This window comes from Trichechus manatus, unplaced genomic scaffold (assembly GCF_000243295.1).
Source record: "Trichechus manatus latirostris isolate Lorelei unplaced genomic scaffold, TriManLat1.0 scaffold00258, whole genome shotgun sequence".
Lineage (NCBI taxonomy): Eukaryota > Metazoa > Chordata > Mammalia > Sirenia > Trichechidae > Trichechus > Trichechus manatus.
In genome coordinates this window covers 1,672,424-1,688,025 of record NW_004444194.1, presented here as the reverse complement: position 1 = coordinate 1,688,025, position 15,602 = coordinate 1,672,424, and the positions used below count along the sequence as shown (strand labels likewise).

The 15,602-nt window shown below is 55.1% G+C and overlaps 2 protein-coding genes across 2 annotated transcripts; one reads left to right on the top strand and one right to left on the bottom strand.

Annotated features, from left to right (window-relative positions):
- Nucleotides 1-6,156: 6,156 nt before the first annotated feature.
- STX10 (syntaxin 10) lies at nucleotides 6,157-10,205 on the bottom strand. The gene is made up of 8 exons (XM_004389731.2): nucleotides 10,143-10,205; nucleotides 9,717-9,886; nucleotides 9,494-9,588; nucleotides 9,351-9,413; nucleotides 7,065-7,172; nucleotides 6,864-6,970; nucleotides 6,676-6,770; nucleotides 6,157-6,596 (listed from the first exon to the last, which is right to left on the bottom strand). The coding sequence occupies exons 1-8, from the start codon at nucleotides 10,175-10,177 to the stop codon at nucleotides 6,520-6,522; spliced, it is 750 nt and encodes a 249-aa protein (XP_004389788.1). The 5' UTR covers nucleotides 10,178-10,205; the 3' UTR covers nucleotides 6,157-6,519.
- Nucleotides 10,206-12,832: 2,627 nt separating this feature from the next.
- On the top strand, nucleotides 12,833-15,370 carry IER2 (immediate early response 2). Its single transcript, XM_023724739.1, has one exon. The coding sequence runs from the start codon at nucleotides 13,207-13,209 to the stop codon at nucleotides 13,873-13,875; it is 669 nt and encodes a 222-aa protein (XP_023580507.1). The 5' UTR covers nucleotides 12,833-13,206; the 3' UTR covers nucleotides 13,876-15,370.
- Nucleotides 15,371-15,602: the final 232 nt, after the last annotated feature.

Sequence of the window (15,602 nt, the reverse complement as noted above, 5' to 3'; positions counted from 1 at the left end):
GACCCCCGGGGGTGCTGCATGCTCCCAGCCCCTCTACCTCCCTGTCCTCCCACCCCCTGGTCCCCAAACCCAGAGTCTCCCACCTGAGCAGGGCTGGGAGAGGATGGCAGGTGGTGTGCGGTTTGCGTTGCCTTTTTTAACACACTCGTGCACGGTTGGGGAGCACTCTCCCCTCCTCTCCTAACCCCTAAACATTTTCCCCTGACTCACCAGGGCAGGCATGGGGAGGGGCCGGCCTGGGCAGCTTGGGAAGGCCCCTCTCCCAGACCCTGGGCCCCCTGGCGGAAGTTTCATCAGCCTCTGCCCCTCACTGTGGCCCTTTTGGACTCAAAGGGCCCCGGGTTCTCAGGACCCCTCTCGCCACATCTTCCCAGTGCTTCCACGTTTCCAAAAGCGCCTTCCTGTTTCCCTCGTCTGTCCCTGCGCCTGGGGGCTGGGGTAGGCGAGGCCGTGGGGACTGCTCATTTTGCAGCCGAGGCAACTGAGGCTCAGAGAAATCCCATGACTGGCCTAAAGTGGTGGGCCCAGCACCCTTCTTCTCTCACGAGACGCTCAGCCTCTGTTGCCCCCATCAGTCCCCTGGGTACTGAGAGAGGCAGGTCCTGAGTGAGGGGACACTTAGGGGCAGACAGGGGGTCTCTGAGGATAGGACGAGAGGTTTCCAGGGCTCAGAGAGTGTGTATGTGTGTGTGTGTGTAGAAGTTTTGCTTTTAAAAAAGGCAGTAGGACCAGGGTTGAACGGAGGGGAGCAGGGCTGGGGGCTGCTGCCCCTCCCTCCATTTTCCCCCCACCCTGCCCCACAGCTGGGCTCCCAGCCCCCTCCCCCTGTACATACTTTTTAAAACATTTTCTTAGCTAATGAAATATTGAAGTATAAGATTCCTTTTATTTTTCAAACCAACGGGACTGTGTCTGATGTTTCCCCTTTGGTCCCTGGGGGCCGGGGCAGGTAGGATGGCAGCTGGAGCTAGACAGGTGTCTGTGTGCGTGTGCGTGCATGTGAGTATGGGTATGAGTTGTTGTGGCGGGCCCGGCCCAGAGCTGCCTGGACTCCTGTGGGACTGACCGGCTCCTCCTTTACCCCCATGCTTCCTCCCCTCAACAGGGCTACAGTTTAAGGGTGTCCCTGGCCTTGGCTGGTTGGCTGAGCCCCGCACCTAGGGACCAGGGCAGGGCAGGGCCCATTTCCATTGTTGACATTTGTTTGAAGAATCTCTTACCATTTCTTTCCTTCTTTTTCCCTCGCCAAGAGCGAGGGTGTTTTGAGTTTTACATGTGAACATGGAGTGTTCTTTTTTTACTCCCCATTCCCCCACATTTGGGTCATTTCACAGTTCCACTTTTGTTTCTAGCCCTTGTCCTCACCACCTCTCCTCTCCCTCCCCAACTCTTACCTGCCCATTGCTCTAAGTGGTCATTCATCTAGGTGCTGGGGGATGGCAGGAGGTGGGGTAGGCCAGCCCCATGGGACCCTTTGGGTCTGATTTGGAGGCAGGCCTCCCCCGACCCAGCAGCCCCCGCTAGCCTTCAGCGTGTCACTTCTAACATCTGCTTGTTGCATGGGAGGGGGTGTCGGTCAGGGGGGTCAGGGCCGCCTGGGGTCCTGGCATTCTGTTTCCTGGCCCAGCCCCCAGCACCTTAGCCCCTAGTCAGCCCCTGAGTGTGTGTGGAGGGGAACTGACACCCCCAGGTAAAGCACAAGCACCTTAATCACACCTCCCTGCCCATAGGTCCTGGCCCTGACACCCTCACCCAGCATTGATCCCAAAGCACAATATCCTGGTCACTTGGCAGTAGCAGTGCCCGACTGGCTGAAGCCAAGGGGGCACGGGTGGGCCGGGGCTCCAGCCACCCCAGAAGCAAGCAGGAGTTCTCAGGCACTCCCTCTCTCCCAGGCCTTAGCGGGGGGCCTGCTCTCTGGGACTGGGGTATTCTCCCTCCCCACCCCATGTCCTGGGCAGACCCCTGCCCAGCTCCTCCTGCCTTTCCTCGGGTGGGGCTTGCCCCTGTAACTCCTCCGACACCCTGCAGCACGGGGTTGGGTGGTTGGGTGGCAATCCCTGGCTCCCGGGACTGTGTTGGTTTGGGGAGAGGGGCCGGGCAGGGGTGCAGGGGAGGAAACTCCTCACCAGGAGAGCCAAAGACAGGGTTGTGCCTTACCCCAGGAGCCACCCCTGCGCCCGTCCCCGTCCCCCTTCCGGGCGGCCTGCTGCTTTCCTTCTCTCCCTCCCCTGGCCTGCTCTGAACTGCATGGTCCCCACCCCGGGCAGCGGGGAAGAATATGAATGGAGAATCATCGACCAACAAGAAAAGACTGTGGGGCCCCCTCTGCTTCCCTGGCCGCCCACACCTCTTTCACGCAGGGCAGACTGCCTGGCCTGTCTGTGTGAAGTGCCAACACCCTTCCCCCCGGCTGAGCCCCACCTCCCTCCCCAGCCCCTAAGTGAGATTGCACATTAACTACTGTAAGGAGAGGAGTGGCACTGGGAAATGTGAACCATGAGAATATCAGTGATACTGATGAGGAGAATAAACTAAACGCCTTTGTAACAGCCCTGCCGCATGCTGCTCACTGGGGACCTGGTGAGGTGGGCTGGGAAGGGACATGCAGGGACGTCTCCTCCCAACACGGCATACTGGGGACCTCCCCTCCACAGATGTGCCCACTTCACGGGGCTTCACAATCACATTGCGTAGTGGAGATGGCCCAGGGTGTGCCCAGGAATTGCCATTCCAGGCACGCATCTCTTGGATAACCCTGAGCTGGGGAGAGCCAGTGAGCCCTTTTCAGATGGTGAAACAGAAGTTTGGACCTGCCACTGCCTGGGGCTGGCAAAACCTGCAGCTTCCAGTTAAAACACCCATCCAGCTAGTCCAGTGTATACAGACACCTAGCACTCCCACACAAGACATCCTATACATGCCCCAGCTCCTCGAGGGTGAGTCCTGTCAGAGCCTAAAAGGGCAGTGGCTCCATCAAGTTTGTGGAATGTCCCTGCTCTTACGGTTCCATCCATTCAAAGAGCCTTCAAGTAAAATGGGAATGTATTCACCTGTCTTCTCACCAGCAAGTCAAAAGATCTTTGTTTTGAGAGGGAGCCTTCATCTCAGCCCAAGCAGATCACCTCTGTGGGGACAGTGGGAGCTGCAGACATCCGCGGAGAAGATATTTGGGGAATATTTCAATTCAAAGAGTGAACCGGTGTCTTAGTTATCCAGTGCTGCTATAACAGAAATACCACAAGTGAGTGGCTTTAATGGACAGAAATTTATTTTCTCACAGGTTAGAAAGCTAGAAGTCTGAATTCAGGGCGCCAGCTCTAGGGAAAGGCTCTCTGTCGGCTATACGGAAGGACCTTTTTTCAGCTTCTGCATCTCAGTTCCTTGGTGATCTTCATGTGGCCTGGTATCTATCATCCCCAATCTCTGCTTGCCTGCTTAATCTGCTCTTTTATATCTCAAAAGAGACTGATTTAAGACACAACCTACACTAATAACGGCCCCATTAACATAAAGAAAAACCATTCCTATAACCACAGGTATGTTGTTGTTAGGTGCCAGTCCAGTCAGTTCTGACTCAAAGTGACCCTATGTACAACAAAATGAAATACAATTAGGGGACACAATTCAATCCATAACAACCTAGTATATTTCAATAATATGACTCCCTTTGGGGTTCCAAAGCCCAGCCTTGGCCAACATAACAGGGTTTAGGAGTGCCGACAGCTAAGTGGGTGACTCTGGTCACAAGTAACAACAGAAACTCTGTTGGTATGTAGGTAAAACCAGGCATGGCATGTGTCTTCAGAAGGGGTGATACAACCTTTAACCCCAGGAAGACTTAAAATGAAGTACAGAAACAATTAAGAGAACCAAAACCATAGTATTAATGTTTTTGGTGTAAAAATCTTTTTAGTATTAGACACTTTAGCCGAAAAGAATGACAGCTTTGTAACACCCAGAACTTTACAATGTGTAGATGAGCACTTGAGACTTGTCGTTTTGATACCTTACTATGTAACACACAGGATGGAAACATCTAAGATAGTAACTTAAGTCACAACACAATTTTAGACTCAAGGTCTACAGCAGACAAAGCTGGCCTGTGTAGACTGACATATTAGAAAGGGAATAAACTCACTAGGTTTGCAGTGGGACCCAGCATTAACTCAAAGGCCCCTTAGAAATGACTGCTAAACTAAACTCCACTTCTAAGGGATTTACTTCCCTGAGACATAGAATGAGCAGAAGATATGTAGGCTGATCTTCAGAAGCTCAGCAAAGAACTGGAGTTTAGAATTTTCAATGGTAATAAATTACCCGTTATTAAAACCAAAAAATAAACCAGAATACTCTTTTCTGTCCTCATATGCATGCGAAAGCTGGAAAATGAATAAGGACAATGGAAGCACTGACAAGTTTGAATTATGGTGTTGGTAAAGCATATTCAATATACCATGGACTGCCAGAAGAATGAACAAATCTGTCTTGGAAGAAGTATAGCCAGAGCACACCTTAGAAGGGAGGATGGTGAGATTTCATCTCATGTACTTTGGACATGTTATTAGGAGGGATCAATCTCTGGAGGGAGACATCATGCTTGGTAAAGTAGAGGGTCAGCGAAAAAGAGGAAAACCCTCAACAAGATGGACTGACACAGTGGCTGCAGCAGCGGGCTCAAGCATAACAATGATTGTGAGGATGGCACAGGACCAGGCAGTGTTTCGTTCTGTTGTACACAGGGCCGCTATGAGTCGGAACCGACTCAACGGCACCTAACAGGAGTTTTTTCTGTGATCTGGAACGAAGGATATCATTGCTGATGTCAGATGCATCTTGGCTGAAAGCAGAGAATACCAGAAAAACGTTTACCTGTGTTCTATTGACTATGCAAAGGCATTTGAATCTATGGATCATAACAAATTATGGATAACATTGAGAAGAATAGGAATTCCAGAACACTTAATTGTGCTCATGTGGAACCTGCACATAGACCAAGATGTAGTCGTTAGAACAGAACAAGGGGATACTGCGTGGTTTAAAATCAGGAAATATGTGCTTCAAGATTTTTGTATCCTTTCACCATACGTATTCAACCTGTATGCTGAGCAAATAACCTGAGACTGTATGAAGAAAAATGGGGCATCAGGATTGGAGGAAGACTCAAACAATCTGCAGTATGCAGGTGACACAACCTTGCTTGCTGAAAGCGAAGAGGACTTGAAGCACTTACTGATGAAGATCAAAGACTACTGTCTTCAGTATGGATTACATCTCAACATAAAGAAAACAAAAATCCTCACAACTAGACCAATAAACAATATCATGGCAAATGGAAAAAATGTTGAAGTTGTCAAAGACTTCATTCTACTTGGATCCACAACCAATGCTCATGGAAGCAGCAGTCAAGAAATCAAACGACGTATTGCACTGGGCAAATCTGCTGCCAAAGACCTCTTTCAAGTGTTAAAAAGCAAAGATGTCACTTTGAGGACTAAGGTGCACCTGACCCAAGCCATGGTGTTTTCAATTGCCTCATATGCATGTGAAAGCTGGACAATGAATAATGAAGACCAAAGAAGAACTGATGCCTTTGAATTATGATGTAGGGAAAGAATATCGAATATACCATGGACTGCCAGAAGAATGAACAAATCTGTCTTGGAAGAAGTACAGCCAGAGCGCTCCTTGGAAGGATAGCGAGATTTCGTCTCATGTACTTTGGACCTGTTATCAGGAGCAACCATCCCTGGAGAAGGACATTATGCTGGATAAAGTAGAGGGTCAGTGAAAAAGAGGAAGACCCTTAACTAGATGGATTGACACAGTGGCTGCAACAATGGGCTCAAACATAGCAATGATTGTGAGGATAGCGCTAGACTGGGCAGTGTTTCATTCTGTTGTACACAGGGTTGCTATGAATAAGAATTGACTCAACAGCACCTAACAACAAATCCTTTCTGTACCAAATACTGACCACTGAAATCCCTAACACACAGACACACACATACACATACACACACTCTAGTCTTGCTTGTGCCAAATAGTAACCCCTGAAATCCCTGACATACACATACATACATACATACACACACACTCACACCTGTGCTAGCATGTGCAAGCAGAGCCCTCTAGAAAGGCCATCCTGTTCAGGGGTCAGTCTCAAGTTTAGAGTCAACAAACCGTATGATACAACTATGTATAAAAATGCTGGGATTTTATTTCAAAGTTGGCACATGTAGAAGGCACATGAGAGAATGGCTCTGGAACCCGGAAATAGCATTGGGAAGGAGGGTAGCTGAAGTCTTCCTACCTCCACCCTCACCTAAGCACACTTGGGATAGGACGGGTAGCAGGAGACCCCACCTAGGGCCCTGAGGGTCCCACTGGCTCTGGATGAGAGCCTTTGGGGCAGCTCCCCAGGTGCAGCCCCCTCCCCAGAGGGCAGGGCCCTGCACAGCTCTAAAGTGCTTGGCTGTTCCCCGCCTAGAGGGACCAGCCCCCTGGGGAGGGCCGGGGTCAGAGAGAGAAGAGCAGGATGAGGACCAGGAGAAGCACCCCCAGCAGTACCACGATGGCACACCACTGCCGGCGGTCTGGGGGCAAGAGGATCAGAGGTCACATGTGGGTGGGTGACCACCAGGGCCCCCAGGACCCATCCCCTAGAAGACTCACCACTTGTCATGTGGGATACTTTGGCCATCTTCCTGAGGACCCCGTCCATCCGGGACTGGGTCTGGTCCATCTCGTGAGCAAAGGTGTCTAGCATGCTGCCGAGACCAAACTGGCATCAGCCCCCAAAGTGCCCAGCTGCACCAGAGCAGCCGAGGGCTCCTGGCCCACCCCCAGAGCCCTGGCCTCACATGCCCTGTTCGTCCAGCTCCTCCCCAACGCGGCCGGACATGTGTTTTAGGACCCGGATGCTCCCAGACACCATTTCAAGCTGTTGATCCTGTTGGTCCATGATCAGCTGCAGGGCAGAGGGGTGGGAGCTGCTGTGGGCAGGGACCCCTGAGATGTCCACAAGCTCCCCCAGCCCAAGACCCCCGGCCACCTCTACAAACCTGCTGTGTAGCCTGCTGCTCCTCGATGTAGCGAGACGAAGGTGAGACTGCACTGGCATCCAGCAGGTCGCTGGGTGACTTCAGAGCAGCTGACTTGCCCGCCAGGATCTGTGGGGCCCAGACCACAGGCTCAGGGATGGACACTCATGCAAAGAAGGATAAATTTTGAGGCCAGATGGAGGACGTGACCCATCCACACAGTCTTTGGGCCAGGATGGCCTAGGCTCCAATTCCAGTCCCACCACTTACTAGCAGGTGACCTTGGCCATGTCACTTGACCTCCCTGTGCCTCAGTTTCCTCATCTGTAAAATGAGGAGAGCTATAATCCCTGCTTCCTAGGGTTGGAATAAGGATTTAATGAATTGATTCATGGAAAGCTGTTAGAACAGCGTGCCCACACAGTAAGTGATCAAGAAGTGTTGACTTTTGACAAGAATTATCTCAGGTGAAGGGAAGGACAGCACACACTACAGGGGAAGTCAGCACAATGGGACTAAACCAAAGCTAAGAAGTTTCCTGAATACAATCAAACACTTCGAGGGACACAGTAGCAGGGGTGGGGGCCTGGGGACCATGCTTTCAGGTGACATCTAGGTCAATTAGCATAACAAAGTTTATTAAGAAAATGTTTTGCATCCTACTTTGGTGAGTGGCATCTGGGGTCTTAAAAGCTAGCAAGCAGCCATCTAAGATGCATCAATTGGTCGCAACCACCTGGAGTAAAGGAGAATGAAGAACACCAAAGACACAAGGAAAGTATTAGCCCAAGAGACAGAAAGGGCCACATAAACCAGAGACTTCATCAGCCTGAGACCAGAAGAACTGGACGGTGCCCAGCTACCACCAATGACCGCCCTGACAGGGAACACAACAGAGAGTCCCTGATGGAGCAGGGGAAGGGTGGGATGCAGAACTCAAATTCTAGTAAGAAGACCAGATTTAATGGTCTGACTGAGACTGGAGGAACCCCAGAAAGCATGGTCCCCGGACTCTCCATCAACCCAGAACTAAAACAATTCCCGAGGCCAAATCCTCAGACAAAGATTAGGCTGGACGGTGGGACAGAAAATGATACTCGTGAGGAGTGTGCCTCTTAGCTCAAGTAGATACATGAGACTAAATGGGCAGCTCCTGTCTGGAGGTGAGATGAGAAGGCACAGAGGGTCAGGAGCCGGTTGAATGGACATGGGAAATCAGGGGTGGAAAGGAGGAGTGTGCTGTCACAGTATAGGGAGAGCAATTAGGGTCACATAACGGCGTGTGTATAAATTTTTGTATGAGAGGCTAACTTGAATTGTAAACTTTCACTTAAACTACAATTTAAAAAAAATTCGAAGAAAACAAAAAAGAAGTGTTGACTTTTATTAATATTAATCCATGGAGGCAGATGGAGTCAGATGGCAGCAGACCGTCCTGGTTTAAAGCCAGTTCCCACCACTTACTAGGTGCATGACCTTAGTCAAGTAGCTCCTCCTCTCTGTCCCTCAGTCCCTGCCTCCTAGGGTTGAGTGCAGGTGAGGTGTCTGCAAATCACTCAGCATGGGGTCAGGCACAGACTAAGCGTTCAGTAAAGGAACACTTACTATTATCGTATGAATATATGTATTTTTAAGTTTAGATTTTAATCCCCAAGGCAGCCCATCTGGCAGGCCCAGGGGCACTTCTACAGGTGCCAAGCTGGTGTGGGCATCAGCCCCTAAGCCCTATGTGAGCTTATGACAGAATAAAGAGAGGCTGCTGTTTTACAAGGTGCAAAGAATAGACACACAACACAGAGGGAAAAGGTGTCCAAACAGATGGCAGGGAGAATGCACAGGAAGGGCATAAGGAGCACAGAGATGGGGCAGGCACACCCCCGCAGAGAGCTGGCGTGTGTGGGGATGGCAGGCAGGTACACACTCAGAGGCCAAGTGCATGCACTCAGATGGGTCAGGTGCATACACAGAAAAGGTGAGTACATATCCTGAGAACAGTTACACACAGAGCAAGTGGGCCTGTAAGTAAAAAGGACAGGCATACACACACAGGAGATAGGTGTACAGACCCCTCCTCCCCCAGGAAATCAGTATATACCCACAGGAGACAGCAGAAGAGTACACTGAGTGAACATATACACGGAGAAGGCTCAGCTGCACGTACACAAAAAGAGAAGGTAGGTACACAGTCAGGAGACAACCACACAGAGAGGATGGGCATCCCCGCAGAAGGAACAGGCATCTGCATACACAGGAGGGGAGGATCGCCCAGAGAGACTCAGGCCGAGATGTTGGAACAGGATGCCTTACCTCTTTATTATTCCTCTCCATGAAAGCTATGGCAGCTGGGCTGACCAAATGGTCTCTCATTTCCTGGGGGTGAAGGCAGAGAGATCAGAGAGTGAAGATTCCCCAAACTCCCCATGCCCACCACACAGGAGACTGCCTCTCACCTGGACCGCCTCCCGCATCCGCTCCACGAACATCTTTCTCTCCTGCAGGTCCCCAGCTAGGAGCTTGAACTTGCCGGGGTTGGCCTCCACGATAGGTGGGCAGCAAGTCAAGGATCAAGGCCAGAGCCAGACACCCCTTCCCTCCCCCAGCCCTCAACACCTCCCGGTGTTCACCCTCCCGGAGGGCTGGCTCCCATGCTACCTTCCCTCCCGGCCTGGATATCGATGGTCTCCTCCAGGTCCTCGAGGTCCCACTCGATGCTTCGCAGGCCATTCCGAAGCTCATTGGTTGTCCAGTCTAGCTCCTCGCGTTCGACCGCCGTGCCCTCCTGCAGGAGCTCGCACCAGCGCTGGTACAACCCACGGGCTGTGTTCACCGCCTTTTGCACCTCGCTGCAGGCAAAGGCACAGTGGGTGCCGCTGGGGGCAGGTGGTCCTCCCGCCCGCCCCTACTGCGCCCCCAAACGAGGGGTGGGCTCTGGGAACCCTCAGATCCCCCGGCGGACCTCTCCCACTCGGCCGCCGGGCGACCCTGAGCCAGCACCCCAAGAGCCGCGCCGGGACCGCCTGGCACGCTGTGGCCAGCGCCCTGGGCACTGGCTGGCAGGGGATCGAGCACCCTCCGCCCTCCCCCGTCCCTGTCACTCACCCTCGGACTACAAAAAACGGGTCTTCGAAAGACATGTCATCCACCCACCCCCAGGCCGAGCCCCCTCCCCTCTTGGCCTTGCTCGCTCCCTCCCTCCCCGCAGAGAAAAACGCACCGCCTCCTCGCCTCCGTCACGTGACCAAAGCCACACCAGAGAGCAAGGCCGCCAGAGAAAGAAAAGCATTGGAAGTCCGAAGTGTGGAAACTTCCGCCCTTTCCGAGGCCACTCTGTCTGCCATCTTAGTTGTGGGCAGATACGGCTTCCTGTCCACATGCCCACCCCTTCGCATCCGCGTACCCTACTGTGGGCGGGCACTTTTCTAGTTCTGACTCGCGGGGTTCGAGTCCCAACCCCTTGGATTGTTGCTGCGCACCCTCAGTTTCCCTTCTGGGCAATGTAAATAATAATAGCCTCCCTTAACTCCTGCGTTCATTCCATTCTTAGATCCTCCTAACGGACTCCCTGCGCCTGCACCCTGCTGGTCGCCGGAGAAAAGGAAGTCCTGGATCCCATACTGGGAGGTCGTCCTAGCCCAGGGTCCAGGTGGCATGGTCAGGAAGGGATGGGAGAGATGACCCTCCCCTTCCCCTGCGGGGAGGGGGGGGGTGTTCGGTGGGGGCTTCCGTGGCATTCTCCTCTATTTTTCCTGCGGGGGAGGAGCGGCGTGGCCGTGAGTGGGAGTCCGCGAAGATGTTCCGGGGGGAGCTCACCTTCGAGAGTGTGTGGGGAGTCGGGCTTCATAGAGGGTGCTTCTCTGTATGCTAGGAGTGTTTCTGAGTGCGAGCTTGGGGGTCGCGGGGCGTGGTGGCTCTGAGGAGGGTCTCCAGAGGTGTCCGCTGCGTGTAGGGTCTCTCTCTGGGAAGGGGCCAGGAATGGCTGGGGAGGGAGTCAGAGGGTCGCCCTGTGACGCAGGCGCATTGTGCAGCCTCCGGTAAGGCCCTTTTCGAGGGATTACTCAAGGCGTTGCTTGAGCGGGTGGTCTGAGGAGATTGTTGTGGGATCTCTTGTCTCTCGAGGGTGGGCGGGATGTCTGAGGGAGTCCTTGGAGGGTCGCCCCTGTGTCAGAGTCGCTATGTGCGGTCTCAGAGATAGCGCTGAGCTACGGCTGTAATTGTGGGGTCTCCTGGTGGGGGAAGCGGGGACGGGGGCGTCCCCAGCAGGTCGCTGCAGTGTGTTAGAATCGCTGAAGGGAGTCAGTTTTTTTTCGAGAAGGCTTTTGGGGGGAAATAATTGTTGAGTTCTCACGTAGGGGGAGGCGGGAGCGCGAGCGTGCTCGAAGGGTGCATGGGAGGGTCGCTTTTTGGGGGTGCACGAATAACCTGGGAGGGGGCTATGTAAGGGAAATAACTGGGGCCTCCATGGGTGACAGGGATGAACAGGTCTTTGGGAGATGGCGTCAGTGGGAGCCCTGAAGTTGCCCTTCCCCGCGGACAGGACGCTTTCCCGAAAAGGGGCCATGCCTTCCTGGCCCCCCGAGGCACGGAAGCGAAATTGCCCTCCCCATCCGCCCAGGCTCCTCTTGATGCCGGGCCGGAAGCCACGAGCTCCAGCCGGCTCTGGCTGCCCCTGTGAAGGCGTGAGGAGGGGGCGTATCCGCTCCGCCCCGCCTGCCCGGAAGTAGCCCGCCACCCCCAGCTAAAGAGATTCCGGCCCCTGTCCTTATGTGGGCAGCCGGAAGCGGCTCGTGCGCCTGCTTACGTCACTACCTCCAAATATACTCCAGTAGTGGAAGTCCACAGGTTCCCCTGGCGGGAAGACTCTGCTGGCTATACTGTAGGGGCGGGGCCTCCCTTTAAAGGATCCGTACCACGAATGGAAGGAGCTACTCGGACAATTTTGTGTCCTTTTTGTAAGGAACTGGAATTAGGTTTTCTTTTTTTTTCTTAGAAGAAGGTTTTCTTGGTGGGATGGCGCATAGCGCAGGGTGGGAGCCGATGTTTTTTATCTGCTTTTTTACTTGCGTTGCTGAGTTTCCAGCCCCCCCCCCGCCTCCCGATGGGGCGGAGGCGGAGCACCGCAGTGGCGTCGTGGGCGGCAGACACGCGCTCAAAGGGACTCAGCAACCGGGTCCGCCACCTTGCGAACGCCAAGCTCACCCGTGGAGTTACTGTTGCGGGGAAACTGGGGGGAGGCTCAGTACGGAGAGCGGAAACAGCAGGCAGCTTGGGCCGCGCCCCGGCCCGCAGGGTGGGCAGCTTCGCCCCAGAGCCGAGCCAGCGCCGCCGCCCTCACGCCTACAAACACGGGCGGAGTGAGGAGGGCTGGCCGACGCTTTAGACAGAAGAGATGGAGGCCCCAGTGGCTCCCTTTCACTGCAGTGGCTCATTCGTTTAGTAAGTAGTCTCTGCCTCGGTTTCCCCACCTGAAAAAAGCAGGTACAACAATACCCCCCCCCCATGGAGGTGAGGAATCAATGAGACAATGATGAAAGGAAAGCACTTAGCAGTGCCTAGCACGTAGTAAGCACTTAACAAATGTTAGTATCGTTGTTACTGAATCGGCAAACACCAATTAGGTGCCTGGAAGATGCCAGGAACTGTGTCCACGGGGAATACACCGGCTGGAGCACGGGTCTTCCCGGGTGCAAAGGGAAACTCCGCCTATGACTTGCTGAGGCCTCCAGACGCGAGCACGTGGGTGGGCCCTGAGCCCCACTCACGACCACCCCTCCCGTGGGCCTGCACGTGGCTGCACCGGCGAGTCCCTGAGAAGGGGGGCCACCTCGAGATATCATCGAGAAGTGGTGGACACTCCTCGTCCCGGTCCCCTTCCCTTTTCCCGCTCAGTAAATCCCATCCTGTCACTTTAAGGAGTCTCTCTTGCCACGGCGCGGTGGAAAGCCCGGATGCGGCCCTCTGATTGGGCGGGGCGTCTCCGTGATCTCATTGAGAATATAAAAGGGTCAGGGTGGCAATCGCCCCGGCAGAACGTCCTCGCAGTGTCACAGCGTAAGTTAGCGTGCGGAGAAAGGCGTGAGCGAGCGCGTTGGCCGGAGTACAGCTCCTGTCAGACCTGTCCAACCCGGGAGCCCCCTCTGCTTTTACCCCCCGCCCACGAGCCGTAATGGAGGTGCAGAAGGAAGCGCAACGCATCATGACCCTGTCGGTGTGGAAGATGTACCACTCACGGATGCAGCGCGGTGGTCTGCGGCTGCACCGGAGTCTGCAGCTGTCGCTGGTCATGCGCAGCGCACGGGAGCTCTACCTCTCCGCCAAGGTGGAGGCTCACGAGCCTGAGGTGCCCTTGCCGACCGGCCGCTCCCCTGACCCTCGCCTGCACCCGCCGCGGGAAGCGGAAGCTGCAGCCCAGGCAGCGCCTCCCGACGGTGAGCCGCCCTCCCCGGAGCCCATGGACACCCAGGAGACGCCGCGAGCCGAGGAGACCCCTTCCCGCTGCAGCCCACGCCCCGCCAAAGCCAGCCGCAAGCGGCGGAGTAGCAGCTTGAGCGACAGCGGGGACGCCGGACTGGTCCCGAGCAAGAAAGCCAGACTGGAAGAAGAGGAGGCAGAGGAGACGCCGTCGGAAGTTCCCGATCGCCTGCAGCCCCCTCCGGCGCAAGCGGAGGGCGCTTTCCCCAACCTGGCACGCGTCCTACAGAGGCGCTTCTCCGGCCTCCTGAACTGCAACCCTGCGGCGCCCCCGACGGCGCCGCCAGCTTGCGAGGCAAAGCCGGCCTGCCGCCCGGCGGACAGCATGCTGAACGTGCTCGTGCGGGCCGTGGTGGCCTTCTGAGGGCCCCGAGTGGCGACACCGGAGCCCAAAGCGCAGGCTGAGCCGTCAGCCCGAGTGCGCAGATCGAGGCGAGGCTCCCCCCCGGGGTGTGCCCGTGGAAACCGTAAAGAGGAGCCGCCGCCCGGGCTGCCGAGAGGCTCGGAGAGGGCCTTTGCCCCCCGGGAGCCGTTGCCAGCTGTGTGCAGCGGCGGCGCGGAGGAGCCGGGGACGCGGGCGCCTACCGCTGAGACCTGCCGCGTCCGCAGGTGCTGTCTTAACGGACTGGAACTCGGATCTTTCTCCCTCCGGGACTGGGAGAAAGGGAGGCGTCGTTATTTCCTCAGGGTTGGACGTGATTTTTTTTTTTTTTAAACTGAAGCTGTGCTGCCTATTCAAGGTTTTTCAGTAGTGGGTCTTTACGTTTCAACCTCAGAATTCCAGGCACTTCCCTTTACCCTCCCTGATATACTTGTGCACGCGGTCATCGTTGCGTCATGGGGGCAGACGTAAGGCGCTTCCTGTTGCCTTGCGTGGGTGTGGGGCCTAGGAGGAGGGTCTGGGGTGTGGGCCTGCCGGGGGAGTGGGAGGAGGGCGGCCTGAGTCACGTTGCCACAGCGCGTTATGGGTTAGTACCGGCGCTCCTGTGCCTTCGGGTGGGGGCGGGGGCCGATCTCATTACAGATGAAAATTGTTCTCATCTGGGCATTAGTGGTGGGGACTATGTTCTCAGACACAGGGACACAATCCACCCAGACGTTCCTGGTCTGAATCACGAAAGGGTGGGGCGTGCAGAGCTGCCATAAAGCTGAGCTGCGACCACTTGCTGGTGAGCCTTGGCCCCAGTTTTGGGAGGCGGGATTCTTGCCAGGGTCTTTTCCGAGGGTCTGTTTACCTTTCCTGTGGTGGATTCTGTTTAACTCCATCTACCTGGCGTTTTGTTAAAAACGTCAGATTGGAAAATAAAGACTATTTGAGTAAAAAATCTGCTGCCTGTTTTTCTTCCCTGGTGGGGGAGGTGGAGGGTTAAGGGGTCAGGAGCTGGCGGGCTGGCGGCACTGGGGCTGGTGCCCCAGGAACCGGTCTGACCGGTTACCACGTGGGCGGAGGGAGCTGGGCCCCTTTTCTTTGCCACAGCACTTATCTGGAGCTCCACGTGGGCTCCCTGCTGGCCCCCAGATTTTGGGGCTCCCTCAAACTTCCACTACAACTCCGGGATGGGGGAAAGAGTGCTTTCTGAGTTCAACGTTTGGGGGAAAACTGCTGGGTACCGTGACCCAAACCGGTTTGGGAGACCACACCTCTTGTTGGGGGGCTTTGGAAAAATAGCAGATCTTCCCTCCCTGTCCTGACCTACTGAATCGACTCTGGCGGCAGTCCCAAGGACTGCTGTGGGCCCGAGCAGGTGTGCTTTAGAGCGGGCCCCTCACCCAGCAGTCTGAACCTGTTTCTGACGGTATAACTGTGTGGCTCAGGCAGGGAGATGAGGCTCCCAGCCTCAGTTTCCTCTTCTGTGAAATGGTCCTCCAAACAGCTTCCCGGCTAGGCTTTAGGATTAGAAATGTTATCTGTTTTAGCCCTGCCCCAGACCAGGTTAGCCACCCCATGAGAAAACACTGCTGTTTTCTCGCGTTGCTCCACGACAAGGCGGGGATCCGTCAGGCGGACAAAAGGGCCGCAGGTGTTGGGAGTGCGGACGGCGCCTCCGGGAAAGGCCGCCCCGCCTCCCCACGGCGGAGCTGCAGGGCTCC

Coding starts and splice junctions, on each gene's coding strand:
- STX10 (XM_004389731.2), bottom strand. CDS start 10,177: ATGTCTTTCGAAGACCCGTTTTTTGTAGTCCGAGG. Junction 9,887..10,142: donor CCGTTTTTTGTAGTCCGAGG/GTGAGTGACAGG, acceptor CTTTGCCTGCAG/CGAGGTGCAAAAGGCGGTGA. Junction 7,173..9,350: donor TGGAGAGGAATAATAAAGAG/GTAAGGCATCCT, acceptor TGGGCCCCACAG/ATCCTGGCGGGCAAGTCAGC.
- IER2 (XM_023724739.1), top strand. CDS start 13,207: ATGGAGGTGCAGAAGGAAGCGCAACGCATCATGACCCTGTCGGTGTGG.